The 14,993-nt window shown below is 46.8% G+C and overlaps 1 protein-coding gene across 2 annotated transcripts in view; it reads left to right on the top strand.

Moving 5' to 3' along the window:
• The first annotated feature begins 448 nt into the window (after positions 1 to 448).
• The window catches only part of dhx40 (DEAH (Asp-Glu-Ala-His) box polypeptide 40), a 30,052-nt gene continuing 15,507 nt past the window's right edge, over positions 449 to 14,993 (top strand). For both annotated transcript variants that reach the window (XR_013889287.1, XM_080210642.1), the window contains exons 1-9: positions 449 to 892; positions 1,765 to 1,910; positions 2,957 to 3,076; positions 4,143 to 4,376; positions 6,720 to 6,786; positions 8,106 to 8,237; positions 11,823 to 11,922; positions 13,969 to 14,055; positions 14,749 to 14,931. Coding sequence is in view for 1 of the 2 variants with exons in the window: in XM_080210642.1 (XP_080066768.1) it covers positions 694 to 892; positions 1,765 to 1,910; positions 2,957 to 3,076; positions 4,143 to 4,376; positions 6,720 to 6,786; positions 8,106 to 8,237; positions 11,823 to 11,922; positions 13,969 to 14,055; positions 14,749 to 14,931 (1,268 nt within the window). In the remaining variant the exon portion in view is untranslated. The remainder of the gene's footprint in view (positions 893 to 1,764; positions 1,911 to 2,956; positions 3,077 to 4,142; positions 4,377 to 6,719; positions 6,787 to 8,105; positions 8,238 to 11,822; positions 11,923 to 13,968; positions 14,056 to 14,748; positions 14,932 to 14,993) is intronic.

The following is a 14,993-nucleotide window of genomic DNA, read 5'->3' as shown; positions in this document are numbered from 1 at the left end:
GGTTGGATTTTAACCTGATGTTGTGTTCTGGAGTCAGGTTGCTGTTCTGGAGTGTGGCAGCAGAGGGCGCGGGAGGGAGGCGGCAGAAGCTGCTGTTCTGGAGTCTGGCAGCAGAGGACGCGAGAGGGAGGCGGCAGAAGCTGCTGTTCTGGAGTCTGGCAGCAGAGGGCGCGAGAGGGAGGCGGCAGAAGCTGCTGTTCTGGAGTCTGGCAGCAGAGGGCGCGAGAGGGAGGCGGCAGAAGCTGCTGTTCTGGAGTCTGGCAGCAGAGGGCGCGAGAGGGAGGCGGCAGAAGCTGCTGTTCTGGAGTCTGGCAGCAGAGGGCGAGGGAGGGAAGCAGCAGCTACAATGGGCTCCTCTTTCCCTTTTACACTCCTTGTTTCTCATTGACACAATGATGTCATCAGAGTGCGACGTGTTAATGTTTCCTGTCTTAGGGAGGAGGGAAAGAAGGGGAAAGAAAGAGAGGAGCAAAGAGAAAGAGGGAGGGACAAAGAGAGAGGAGAAAGAAAGAGAAATAGAGGGAGAAAGAAAAGGGGAAAAGGAAGCAAAGGGGAGAAGAGGAGCAAAGCCAAGAGAGAGGGAAAAAAAAGAGAGAAGAGGAAAAAGAAATAGAGAGTGAGGGAAGAGGGTCAAAGCCAAGAGAAAGAGCTGGGAGCCAGCATTCTATGTTTGCTGAAGGGTAGTGTGGCAGGATGCCCAGGAGGAGGGGGGAAGGAAAGGGTCTGTGCCTGAAGGATGCCACGTCAGGAGGGTCTGGGTCCAGGTTGCTGCCCATTCACCAGCACAAGGAGCGGCTGGTCCAGGCGGTCAGGGACCATCCCTTCCTCATAGTGACGGGTGAAACAGGCAGTGGGAAGACCACCCAGTTACCACAGTATCTGTACCAGGCTGGTAAGGAAGGATTTAAACTCCAATCGAGCCTTTCCCCGATTCCTGTGGAGAAATTAAGGGACATGGGGGGGTGGTGGGGAGGGGTTGAGAGTTGTGAGTGTGGGAGGGGATGGTAGCAGAGCTGCAATGTGGCACAAACAGGCAGAAAGCGGGCACAGGGGTAATACGGAATGTAAAGGTGTGAGTTGTGAAGAAACGTGTCCCAAATGCATCCATGTGGGAAGACGGGAGAGTGGACTCAATTACAGGACAATCCTGTAAAATAAACACCTTCCCCAGCCTAAGAATGCCCCAAAGTCACTTTACAACCAGTGAAGGCATTTCAAAGTGCAGTAGCTGTTGGTAATACAGGAAACATGCACAGTAAGATCCCACAAACAGCAATGTGATAACGATCAGATGACCTGACTCTTTTTGTGATGTTGATTTGAAGGATAATTATTGGCTAGGACACTGGACTTAGCACCTATGTTTACTTCGCAATGGCAGCCGCGGGATCTCTTCTCATCCACCTGAGAGGGAAGATGGTTTAATATCTGATATGAAAGGCAGCACCACTAACAGTGCAGCACTTCTTCAGTACGGCACTGGGAGATCTTGTGCTCGAACCCTAGGAATGGGACTTGAGCCCAAGACTTCCTGACTCATGCTACCCACCAAGCCATGGCTAATACCATTGGCTTTGGGTGTAATGCCCTTTGTAGTTGGATAGCTGTGACACAAGTGGGATAAATGAGCTTGGGCCAGGAGCTGTAGCAGATCCAGCCTGGGGGAAAAGGGTATTTAGGAAGTTTCTCTTTTTGATGAGCAGACAGCTGAATGTTACTGGTGAACCTTTTTCTTTCTTCTTCACCCCATGCCTCCCAATCCAGGACTTGGAAGGCATGGAATGATCGGGGTCACACAGCCACGACGTGTCGCTGCTATTTCTGTGGCACTCAGAGCAGCGGAAGAGATGAAAACCTCTCTGGGAAAGAGAGTGGGTTATCAGGTTCGCTTCGACGACTGCACCTCTGAGGTGAGAGAGACGCGATTGAGTTTAATTTTCCTGTGTGATCGGACAGCGACTCAGCAGGTTGGCTGCCCAGGCTGGAGATCAAAGATCAATAGATTTTTAAAGTAGGCTTTCATTAACACTACAGTGAAGTTACTGTGAAAATCCCCTAGTTGTCACACTCTGGCGCCTGTTTGGGCACACTGAGGAAGAATTTAGCACGGCCAATGCATCTAACCAGCACACTTCGGATTGTAGGAGGAAACAGGAGCACCCAGAGGAAACCCACACAGACTTGGGGAGGACATGCAGACTCTGCACAGACTGTGACCCACGCCAGAATTTGAACCCAAGTTCCTGGCACTGTGAAGTAGCAGTGCTAACTGCTGTGCCACCACATGCCGGAGAAAGGAATCGAATTTCCTTTATTCTTTCAGGAATGTGAGCATCACTCAGAGTTTGTTGCCCATCCTCAATTATCATTTGGGTTGTCTGGCTTGCCCCACCTTCAGAGGGCAGTTAAGGAGACAGACATATGGCTGGAGGTATAGAACCCCTACAGTGCAGAAGGAGGCCATTTGGCCCATTGAGCCTGCACCAAGCCCTATCCCCGTAACCCCATGTATCTACCCTGCTCATCCCTCTGACACTAAGGGGAAATTCAGCGTGGCCAACCAGCTCATCTTTGGATTGCAGCAGGAAACCGGAGCACCTGGAGGAAACCCACACAGACATGAGGAGAATGTGTAGGTTCCACACAGTCAAAGGCTGGACCTGGTTGACATGTAGGTCAGATTAGTGAACCAGGTGGGTCGATTGCTATGATGTCATGGTTACTGGCTTTATATTCCAGAGCTTATTAATTGGATTAAAGTTCCTCCAGCTGCCATGGTGGGATTTGAACCCATTTGCCCAGACTCTGCAGATTACTAGTGAAGAGACGTTACTGCTGTGTCACTGTCTCTCGCTGGGTGGTAGCTTGTGTGGAGCATAAACAGAGCTGTCACGCTGCCTGGCCTGTTTCCGTGCTGCCAATCCCGTGTGGTGGCTGATTTTTATTCTCTCCCCAGGAGACGGTGATAAAGTACATGACCGATGGCTGTCTGCTGCGAGAGATCCTTCAGGACCCGGGCCTCAGCCGGTACAGCATCATCATTCTGGACGAAGCCCACGAGAGAAGTCTCAATACAGTTACGTGACACTTTGCTGTCCACAGTTTTGCTGCGTTGGTTGGTGATGAGAGGCTTGGGTTTTAAACGGGAGCCTGATTTATCTTTTAGCTGATGTTTTCCCCTGCCACAACACAACCTCACCCCGTAGAAAAGTTACAGCACAGAAGGAGGCCATTTGCCCATCTTATCTATGCCAGCCCAAGGACACCCCACCTTCCTGCACCCGGCCCATAGTCCTGCAGCTTTCAGCACTTAAGGCGCGGATCCAGGTACTTTTTAAATGAGTTTAGGGTCTCTATCTCCACCACCAACTGATTTACTCCAACACAACACCTCAGAATTCTGGAAGTCTATTCAATCTCCCCTTATCCTTCCCTGCTTTGAGGAGAACCATCTAAGCTCCTCCAACCTCTCTATGTAACTGAAGTCCCTCATCCCTGGTACCCCGATTCTGGTAAATTTCCTCTGCACCTTCACCTTATTAGGATTATAGAATCCTTCCAGTGCAGAAGAAGACCATTCGGCCCATCAAACCTGCACCAACAACAATCCCACCCGGGCCCTATCCCCATAACCCCACGTATTTACCCTGCTAATCCCCTGATACTCAGGGACAATTTAGCATGGCCATTCAACCTAACCTGCACATCTTTGGAGTGCGGGAGGAAACCGGCGCACCTGAAGAAAACCCACGCAGACACAGGGAGAATGTGCAGCTTGCACACAGTGACCCAAGCTGGGAATCGAACCTGAATCTCTGGCACTATGAGACAACAATGCTAACCACTGAGCCACCATGCCGCCCCATGTCAGCCACACATGGCAATGTGCTTATCCATTGAGATCCGCGAACCCTGCCACAAGGGTGGTTGTGTGGGGTTACAGGGATAGGCCCTGACTGGGATTGTGCTCGGTACAGACTAGATGGGCCAAATGACCACCACCTGTACTGCTGGGATTCTAACCCATTGCAACCAATTGGCTGGTTTACTACAGAGGAGGCATTGACATTGCGATGTGTGCAGCAGTGGGCAGGGTTTGTGACGTAAATCACCTCTGAACGCAGCGGGCTTTCTCCCTGCAGGACATTCTCTTTGGTTTACTCCGGTCCCTGTCGACATGGGTGCCGCCGTCACAAGAGCGCGAGATTCCCCTAAAGGTCATCGTGATGTCGGCCACACTGGAGAGTGAGAAACTGTCGGAATTCCTGGGCGGATGTCCTGTCTGTCACGTGTCCGGCAGAACTTACCCCGTCAAGGAAATATTCTGTAACCTCATCGGACCAAAGGACAAAGAGAGCTCCGGTTATGTTAAAGAGGTGATTCCGAATGACTTATTCTGATTATATCAATGTGAGCGCATCACCACAAGTGGGTCACCATTCCAGTTTAAGCTGGACTGTTTTGGTTTGATTTGATTTATTATAGTACGCAGTGAAAAGTATTGTTTTTTGCACGCTACACAGACAAAACATACCATTCATTGAGAAGGAAAGGAGAGAGTGCAGAATGTATTGTTACAATCCTAGCTCGGGTGTAGAGAAAGATCAGCTGAATGCGAAGTAAGTCCATTCAAAATTCTGATGGCAGCAGGGAAGAAGCTGTCCTTGAGTCAAACTTTTGTATCCTTTTCCGACAGAAGAAAGTGGGAGGGAGTCCGGGGTGGGTGGGTTTCTTAATTTTGCTGGCTGCTTTGCCAAGGCAGCGGGAAGTATAGATAGAGTCAACAGATGGGAGGCTGGTCTGCGTGATGGACCGGGCTTGGTTTATGAATCTTTGTAGTTTCTTGCAGTCTTGGGCAGAGCAGGAGTCATACCAAGCTGTGATACCACCGAAAAGTTTTATGGTGGTGGGGAGGAGTGTGTTTGAGTGTTTAAGTTAGTGTTTAAGTTCATGTTTTAAATGCTGCTTTCAGGACTCAATCTCGATTGATGCTTCAGTACTGAGGGAAAGCTACACTATCTAAGGTGTGACCCTTTGGCTGAGATTTTAAGCCAAAGTCCTGTCCACCTGTAAATGATCCCATCGCGTTGATGGAACGAAATTGGAGGGGCACAGTGGTTAGCATTGCTGTCTCACAGCGCCAGGTACTCGGATTCGATTCTCAGCTTGGGTCACTGTCAGTGCAGAGTCTGCACGTTCTCCCCGTGTCTGCGTGAGTTTCCTCCAGGTGCACTGGATTCCTCCCACGATCCAAAGATGTACGGGCTAGGTGGATTGACCATGCTAAATGTCCCCTTAATGTCCAAAGATGTGAGAATTAGGGGATTAGCCATGGGAAATGTGCAGGGTTATGGTGATAGGGCAGGGAAGAAGGCCTGGGCAAGATGACTCTGTCAGAGAGTAGGTGCAGACTTGATGGGCTGAATGGCCTCTTCTGCACTGTCGGGAGTCTATGATTGGGGAGATTTCCCGTCCTCCTAACTCTGACCACCCATGCATCACTCACTTCCATTACCCTGCCTTTAACATCTGTATCTTGAATCGTCTAAGCACAATGTTCTGAAATCCCGAACCCCAAACCTCTCTGCCTCTGCACGCTCCCTTAAAACACCTCGCAGCAACCTTTCTGACCAAACTTTTAGTGCTCTGTTCTGATGTTGCTCCCTCGAGCTTGGTGTCGGTGTTTTTCTGAATTGGCTTCTATGAACCCTCTTGAGGTGGTTTATTCAATGATGCGTGCTACCTAACTGCAAGGTGGTGTCCTGGAGAGATGGTGGCACATCAATAATATCACTAGCCAAGCAACCTAGAGGCCCAGGCAAATGTCCTAAAAACATGAGTTCAAATCCCACCATGGCAGCTGGTGGGATTTAAATTTAAGTAATTAGTCTGGAATTATAAAGCTAGTTTCAGTGACAGTGACAATGAACTGTTGTTGATTATTACAAAAGGTTTAAAGCTTATTTATTGTTGTCATAAATAGGCTTACATCAACACAGCATGAAGTTACCATGAAAATCCCCTAGTTGCCACACTCTGACGCCGGTTCGGGTACACTGAGGGAGAAGTTAGCACGGCCGATGTACCTAACCAGCGTGTCTTTTGGACTGTAGGAGGAAATCAGAGCATCCGGAGGAAACCCATGCAGACATGGGGAGAACGTGCAGACTCTGCACAGTCATTCAAGCCAGGAATCGAACTCAGCTCCCTGGAGTGGTGAGGCAGCAGTGCTAACCACTGTGCAGCCCATCTAAAGACCCATCTAGTTCACTGATATCCTTTAAGGAAGGAAATCTGCCGTCCTGACTTTGTCTGACCGACACATGCAGACCCACAGCAATGTGGTTGACTCATAAGTGCCCTCTGAAATGGCCAAGCAGCCCACTCAGTTCAAAGGCAATTGGGGTGGGCAGCAAATGCTGGCCTCGCCAATGATGCACTTATATCTCAGAATAGAGGAAAAAAATATTTTTGCCTCAACCAGCAGCACCAAGAACTTGGGTTAGCTGGCCTTCTGTCTCTGTTACTCATCGATTTTGAGATCCTGCTGTAGATATTAGGTCAACAAACTTGCCGACAGGGTAGTAAATATACTGCAAACTCAGTTGACTCGGAAGAACATCCTGGGAATGGGATAGGCGCTGTATAAATACAAATTCTTTCTTTCTAAACGGTTTGTTTGCTGAATGTCACGGTCATTCCTTGTTCCTCATTTCCAGGTTGTAAATGTCACTTTGGACATTCACATGAATGAATCGGAAGGAGACATCCTAGTGTTTTTAACAGGTGGGTCACATTGTCATGGGCTGTTCCTGCAGCACAGCCTAACTATACTAGGCCGCATCTGGAATAATGTGTGCAATTCTGGTTGGCACACTACCAGAAGGATGTGGATGCTTTGAAGAGGGTACTAAGAAGGTTCACCAGGATGTCACCCGGTCTGGAGGGTTTTAGGCACGAGGAGAGGTTGGAAAAACTCGATTTGTTCTCACTGGAACAACGGAGGCCAAAGGCGACCCCTTGGAGGTCTACAAATTTATGAGAGGCACAGATAGGGTGAATAGTCAGAGGCTTTTTCCAGGGTAGAAGGGTTGATTATAAGAGGGCACAGGTTCAAGGTGAGGTGGTAAGTTTACGGGAAGTTTTTCCACACTGAGGGTAATGGGTGCCTAGAACACACTGCCAGTAGAGATGGTGGAAGCAGGCAAATTAGCAACATTCAAGGCATATCTTGATAGGTATATGAACGGGCGGTGAACAAGTTTGATTTGATTTGACTTATTATTGTCATATGTATTAGTATACAGTGAAAAGTATTGTTTCTTGTGCTCTATACAGACAAAGCATACCGTTCGTAGAGAAGGAAACAAGACAGTGTAGGATGTAGTGTTACAGTTATAGCCAAGGTGTAGAGAAAGATCAACTTAATATAAAGTAGGTCCATTCAAATGTCTGATGGCAGCAGGGGAGAAGCTGTTCTTGAGTCGGTTGGTATGTGATCTCAGACTTTTGTATCTTTTTCCCTGACGGAAGAAAGTGGGAAAGAGAATGTCCGGGGTGCATGGGGTCCTTGATTATGCTGGCCACTTTGCCAAGGCAGTGGGAAGTGTAGACAGAGTCAATGACGGATAGAAACCGTGTATCGGTTCAGGCTTGCTGGGCCAGAGAGCCTATTCCCATGCTGTCTTGCTGGTTGTTCTTTGTTCAAATAATGTGTCTAAAACAGATCAGCTGGTGATTATCAAATTTATTTATTTTATGAGTTCAAAATCCTGGAACACTCTCCTCATCCATGTACATGTTGTATGTTGGATAGGTCTCTCACAGAGAGAGCTTCTCTGAGTCTTGTATGGTTGAACATTAAGTGTACATATGTAATTATGTATGTATGGACTCCATAAGTGCATATGGTTTAGTGTAGGCAGATATCATGAACGGTGCAGGCTTGGAGGGCTGAAGGGCCTGTTCCTGTGCTGTACTTTTCTTTGTTCTTTCAATGATGAACCAAATGGCGGCTTCTTGTGCTTTAAGTTTCTATGATGCAAAATGCTCTGTTCCATTGAATGAGGCGCGACATGTGCTCTTTAACCATTTTCATTCTGTAGGGCAGTCGGAGATTGAGCGAGCATGTGACTTGCTTTTCCAGAAGGGAGAATCAATTGATTACCAATACGATGTGAGGGATCGATCGGTCGAAGGGCTGCTCATATTGCCACTATACGGGTCTATGTCAACAGGTAATGCCAATAGCAATTTTTTTTTTAAATGTTCTTTTTGCAGTTGACTTCATTTACTTCTCTGTCTCTGGCCTCCTCTCTCGCTGTCTGTGGGGCAGGGAGCTTTTTTCCCAGAGCACTAACATAAAGCTCCTGCCATGTAGAATGGTGTGACTGCCCTTCATTATCCCACCTGCTACAGGGGCAGCCATGGGTCCTCATTGGCAAAGCTTGGGCCGGAAAACTCAGTGTGGAAAGAGGTGCCTGAAGTTGACTCGTTCCCCTCTTGGCAAGACCATAAGACATGGGAGCAGAACTGGGCCATTCAGCCCATCGAGCCTGTTCCGTCATTCAATCAGAGCTGATATTTTTCTCATTCCCATTCTCCTGCCTTTTCCCCATAACCCTGATCCCCTTACAACATAGAACAGTACAGCACAGTACAGGCCCTTTGGCCCTCAATGTTGTGCTGAGCTATGTCCGAACACAAGATCAAGCTATCCCACTCCCTATCATTCTGATGTGTTCCATGTGCCTATCCAATAACCACTTGAAAGTTCCTAAAGTGTCCGACTCCACTATCACAGCAGGCGTAAATATTACATTATCTGTTTGTTTATCTTAAAGACACTCAATGACTTGGCCTCCACAGTCTTCTGCAGCAAAGAGTTCCGGACATTGGGGAGGGAAGGAAATTTGCTTAAAGCCTGCACAGGTCAGGAGTGTGATGGAATACTCTCCATTTGTCTGGATGGGTGCAGCTCCAACAACACTCAAGAAGCTCGACACCATCCAGCCTGATTAATTGATGTTCCTTCCACAAACAGTTCCTCCCTCAACCACTGATGAACAGTGGCAGTTCTGTATTCCATCTACAAAGCGCCCTGCAGGAACTCACCAAGCTGCCACCTTCCAAACCCATGGCCACTACCACCTAGAAATACAAGGACAACAGATGATAACACCATCACCTGGGCTTTCCTTCACTGGCGCAGGGTCGAAATCCTCCCCAACTGCAATGTGTCATAGAGGTTTACAGCATGGAAACAGGCCCTTCAGCCCAACTTGTCCCATGCTGCCTTTTTCTTTTGAAACTCCTAAGCTAATTCCAATTGCCTGCATTTGGTCCATATCCCTTTATACCCATTTTATCCATGTAACTATCTAAATGCGTTTTAAAAGACAAAATTGTACCCACATCTACTACTACCTCTGGCAGCTCGTTCCAGACACTCGCCACCCTCTGTGTGAATAAAGTGCCTCTCTGGACACTTTTGTATCTCTCTCCTCTCACCTTAAACCTATGTCCTCTAGTTTTAGACTCCCCTACCTTTGGGAAAAGATATTGACTATCTACCTTGTCTATGTCCCTCATTATTTTATATACTTCTGTAAGGTCACCCCTCAGCCTTCTACGCTTCAGAGGAAAAAGGTCCCAGACTACCCAGCCTCTCCTTATAACTCAATCCGTCAAGTCCCGGTAGCATCCTAGTAAATCTTTTCTGCACTGTCTCTAGTTTAATAATATCCTTTCTGTAATGGGGTGACCAGAATTGCACACAGTATTCCAAGTGTGGCCTTTCCAATATCTTGTACAACTTCAACAAGACATCCCAACTCCTGTACTCAATGTTTGATGAAACCAAGCATGCCGAATGTCTTCTTCACCACTCTGTCCACCTGCGACTCTACTTCCATAAGTATGAACATGTACCCCTAGATCTCTTTGTTCTGTAACTCTCCTCAATGCCTCCCTATTAACTGAGTAAGTCCTGCTCTGGCTCAATCTACCAAAATGCATCATCTCGCATTTGTTTAAATTAAACTCAATCTGCCATTCGTCAGCCCACTGGCCCAATTGATCAAGATCCGTTTGCAATTGGAGATAACTTTCTTCACTGTCCACTATGCTACCAATCTTGGTGTCATCTGCAAACATACGAAACATGCCTACTATTTTCTCATCCCAATCATTAATATAAATGACAAGTAACAGTGGACCCAGCACTGATCCCTGGTCACAGGCCTCCAGTTTGAAAAACAACCTCTACAGCCAACCTCTGGCTTCTGTCAAGAGGCCAAAGGGTGATTGTGGAAGTACCTACCCCACACAGACCGCAGCGGTTTAAGATGGCAGCTCACCACCATGTCAAGAACAATCGGGGATGGGCAACAAATGTGGGTAGCACCGTGGCACAGTAGTTAGCACTGCTGCTTCAGTGCCAAGGACCAGGGTTCGATTACCAGCTTGGGTGACTCTGTGTGGAGTTTGCACATTCTCCCCATGTCTGCGTGGGTTTCCTCCGGCTGCTCCAGTTTCCTCCCACAGTCCAAAAATGTGCGGGTTAGGTCAATCAGCCACAATAAATTGCTCCTTAGCGTCAAGGGGATTAGGGTGAATATGTGGAGTTACGGAGGATAAGACCTGGGTGGGATTGTTTTCGGTGCAGGCTCGATGGGCTGAATTGCCTCCTTCTGCACTGGAGGGATTCTATTGCCAGCAATGCCCAAGAACAAATAAAGAAATAGAAAGGAAAAAAGAGCAACTAATGGTTGTCTTAACTGTATGATGAGGATTCCCTACTGTTGTGAGGATCTTGTTAAAACTGGTAACGTTTCAAACAGATTGTGAAATTTGGAAGGATGGACTTTACCAGGTCTAAGATTTAAGCATCTTCACAAGAACGGAATAATTGACTCTACGCTGCCAATGGTAGGATTGGAACCAGAGGTTCCGTATGTCGTTTCAAACCCTGAGTTGCCGTTACAATCCAACATTTGGCAGCTGTCAGCCTCCCCACACTCCCACTGTCCCTCGAGCTTCTCCGTGAAAAGAATTGCACTGGTTTCCATCTGGCTATCGGTCCCTCGCATGAACTGGTAAATTGTCTTTGTGACTCTGAGAATTTATGAGACTGGCTCCATATGGACTGTGCATCTCAAATTGTTGAGTTCTCACTAAAGGGAGATTTACTGTGCATCTAATTAATGCTCTACTTGCCATGGGAGGGTTTAACTTTATTTAGACAGTGTAGAGGGAGCTTTGCTCTGTATCTAACCCCCATGCTGTACCTGTCCTAGGAGTGTTTGATGGGGACAGTGTAGAGGGAGTTTTACTCTGTATCTAACCCTGTGCTGTACCTGTCCTGGGAATGTTTGTTGGGGACAGTGTAGAGGGAGCTTTACTCTGTATCTAACCCTGTGCTGTACCTGTCCTGGGAGTGTTTGATGGGGACAGTGTAGAGGGAGTTTTACTTTGTATCTAACCCTGTGCTGTACCTGTCCTGGGAATGTTTGTTGGGGACAGTGTAGAGGGAGCTTTACTCTGTATCTAACCCTGTGCTGTACCTGTCCTGGGAGTGTTTGATGGGGACAGTGTAGAGGGAGTTTTACTTTGTATCTAACCCTGTGCTGTACCTGTCCTGGGAGTGTTTGATGGGGACAGTGTAGAGGGAGCTTTACTCTGTATCTAACCGCTTGCTGTACCAGCACTGATGATATCTCTCTGACAGTTAAACTAATAAACTGTATCTGATTGCGGAAGCAATGTTTTAATTGACATCTAGCATTCTCTGATCTCAATCCTAACTGTGACTTCTCCTTCAGATCAGCAGAGAAAAGTTTTTCTTCCTGCACCACCCCACATCAGGAAATGCGTTGTTGCTACTAATATTGCAGCCACTTCCTTGACCATTGATGGAATAAGGTGAGAAACACAAGTTTGATTTCACTGGCCCTAATGGCCCTTGGTTCTTTCAACGTCTCTTCCAAATGTGCTGACACATTGAGGATATCTAAATGCCATCAGTCCATCTCTCGATTATACCTCGAGCGATATTGGAAAATTACTCCAGTTCAGACTGAATATTGATGCTGTTTGGCTGTGGGGAGAGTTATTGAACAGATCAAACCTGGCGCCTCTCATAAGCAAACCTAAGAAGAGGGTGTTGCCTAACGAGAAGCAGCAGGAGATCTGGTCAGTACCTGCTGCAGAGTCGGTGATATAATCAACTGAACAAAGAATTGAACAAAAAACTGTACAGCACAGGAACAGGCCCTTCAGCCCGCCGAGCCTGCGGCGATCACATTGTCCTATCTAGGGTAATCACCTGTATTGCTCTATTCCCATCTGTTTATGTGTCTATCCAGACAAGTCTTAAATGTCGCTAATGTGTCTGCCTCAACCACCTCACTTGGCAGTGCATTCCAGGCCCCCACCACCCTCTGTGTAAAAACATCCCCTGCTCATCCCCACTGAACCTTCCCCCCCTTATCTTGAACTTGTGCCCCCTTGTAATTGTCATTTCTGCCCTAGGGAAAAGCTTCCACCTGTTCACTTTATCTATGCCCCTCTTAATTTTATAAACTTCTATCAGGTCGTCCCTCAGCCTCCGTCTTTCCAGGGAGACCAATCCCAGTTGATTCAATTTTTTCTCATGACCAATACCCTCCACACCAGGCAACGTCCTGGTAAATCTTTACTGTAGTCTCTCCAAAGCCACCACATCCTTCTGGCAGTATGGTGAACAGAATTCCATTATTCCAAATGTGGCCTAACAAACATTTTATATAACTAACATAATTTGCCAACTTTTATACTCGATGTCCTGGCCAAAGAAGGCAAGCGTGCCATATGCTTTCTTTGCAACCTTTTCCACCTTTGGGAGGTGACGGCCTAGTGGTATTATCTCTAGACAATTCATCCAGAAACTCAGCTAATGTTCTGGGGACTCGGGTTCGAATCCCGCCACGGCAGATGATGGAATTTGAATTCAATAAAAAATTATCTGGAATTAAGAATCTACTGATGACCGTGAAATCATTGTTGATTGTCGGAAAAACCATCTGGTTCACTAATGTCCTTCAGGAAAGGAAGCCTGTCGTCCTTACTCGGTCTGGCCTACATGTGACTCCAGAGCCACAGGAATGTGGTTGACTCTCAACTGCCCTCCAAGGGCAACTAGGGATGGGCAGTAAATGCTGGCCAGCCAGTGACGCCTATGTCCCACGAATGAATAAAAAAAATCCTTTGAAGTATGTTAATGAACAAGATTGTCAAGTTCAACATATCAATCTGAGGGAACCTGAGAAAACTCTGCCAAATAGAAAGGGAAAGTATTCCTGATGCTTCAGGGTCTAATCTAAGTGAATATTTCAGTGTATCACTGAGAGACTCAATATCTCAGTGCTGTCTGTAAGAGCTTACTGGCTGCTACGTTTCCAACATCACAACAGTGACTACACCCCAAATGCATTTCATTGGCTGTAAAGAGCTTTGGGACGTCCTGGGGTTGCGAAAGGTGCTATATAAATACAAATTCTATCTGTCTACCAATTTAAAAGTTTATTTACTCTAACGTCAAGTCCAGAATTACAATGCCAAGAAATGAGAGATTTAATTCTTACCCTGAAATATTTGAATAGAATTGAGTATCTCTTCAACCAGTCTCTTATGTTATCAGGCAATGTGCACTGTGTTTTGTGATTGGAGTTAGCTACTAGTATTGTGTGGTGTTAAATGCCAGAAGGTGGGAATGATCTGGACCTCACTGCCTGAAGGGGTGGTAGAGGCGGGAACCCTCACAACATTTAGGAAGTATTTAGATGAGCAGTTGAAATGCCATAGGATACAAGGCTACCGACCAAATGCAGGAAAATGGGAGGATAGGTGCTCGATGTCTGGCACAGGCATGATGGGCCGAAGGGCCTCTTTGTGTGCTGCAAAATTCACTTCTCAACTCTTTAATTACAGATACGTTGTAGACTGTGGCTTCGTGAAGCAGCTGAATCACAACCCCCGAGTGGGACTCGACATACTGGAGGTGGTTCCAATCTCAAAGTAAGTGTGTAAAAAAAAAAATTAATTCCACGAATGCACTGAATTTCAGTCTCATTATATAGAATCCCAATATCCCAAATCCCTCATTCTAATTGAACAGAATTCCGATGGAGCAAATCCTTCTTTTTCCATAGAACCATAGAATCCCTACAGTGCAGAAAGAGACCATTCAGCCCATCGCATCTGCCCCAACACTCCAAAAGAGCATCCCACCCAGATCCTTCCCTCTTCCCTATTCCCTTGCGCATTTAGCATGGCTAATCCACCTAACCTACACATATTTGGACAATTTAACGTGGACAATCCACATAATCTGTACATTTTTGGACACTGACAGGCAATTTCATGGCTAATCCACCTAACCTACACATATTTGGACTGTGGGAGGAAACCGGAGCACCCGGAGGAAATCCATGCAGACACCCGAGGCCGGAATTGAACCTGGGTCCTTAGCGCTGTGAGGCAGCAGTGCTAACCGCTGTGCCATCCATACTGAGTAGAAATTCAATTGATTTAGACTTTTTCCTATTCACTCTTCTGATGCATAAATTCTAAACACAATTTAAAATTAGCCGTTGGTAAAGAACAAAAGGATGATTATGGCTCCTCAGTGCATCACTTTCAGATATTTGCGGGGGGAATCTGTATAAGGTGAATGTTCTTTTTAGTTCAAACCCCCTGTGCCCATTGCAGGAGTGAAGCTGTGCAGCGAACAGGAAGAGCTGGAAGAACGTCTGCTGGGAAATGTTACCGGATCTACAGCAAAGAATTCTGGGAGACATGCATGTCTGATCACATGGTACCAGAGATCCAGAGAGCAAGTTTAACATCCGTGATCCTTACCCTGAAGTGTCTCGGAATCAACAACGTTATTGGGTAAAGCAGTTCCGATGCCCTTTCCGTTCCTGTCTGCCATGTTTAAAGTTTGTTTATTAATG

Source organism: Carcharhinus amblyrhynchos, chromosome 23, assembly GCF_965287045.1.
Source record: "Carcharhinus amblyrhynchos chromosome 23, sCarAmb.v2.hapA, whole genome shotgun sequence".
Taxonomy (NCBI): Eukaryota; Metazoa; Chordata; class Chondrichthyes; order Carcharhiniformes; family Carcharhinidae; genus Carcharhinus; species Carcharhinus amblyrhynchos.
This window is presented reverse-complemented; position numbering and strand designations above follow the sequence as displayed.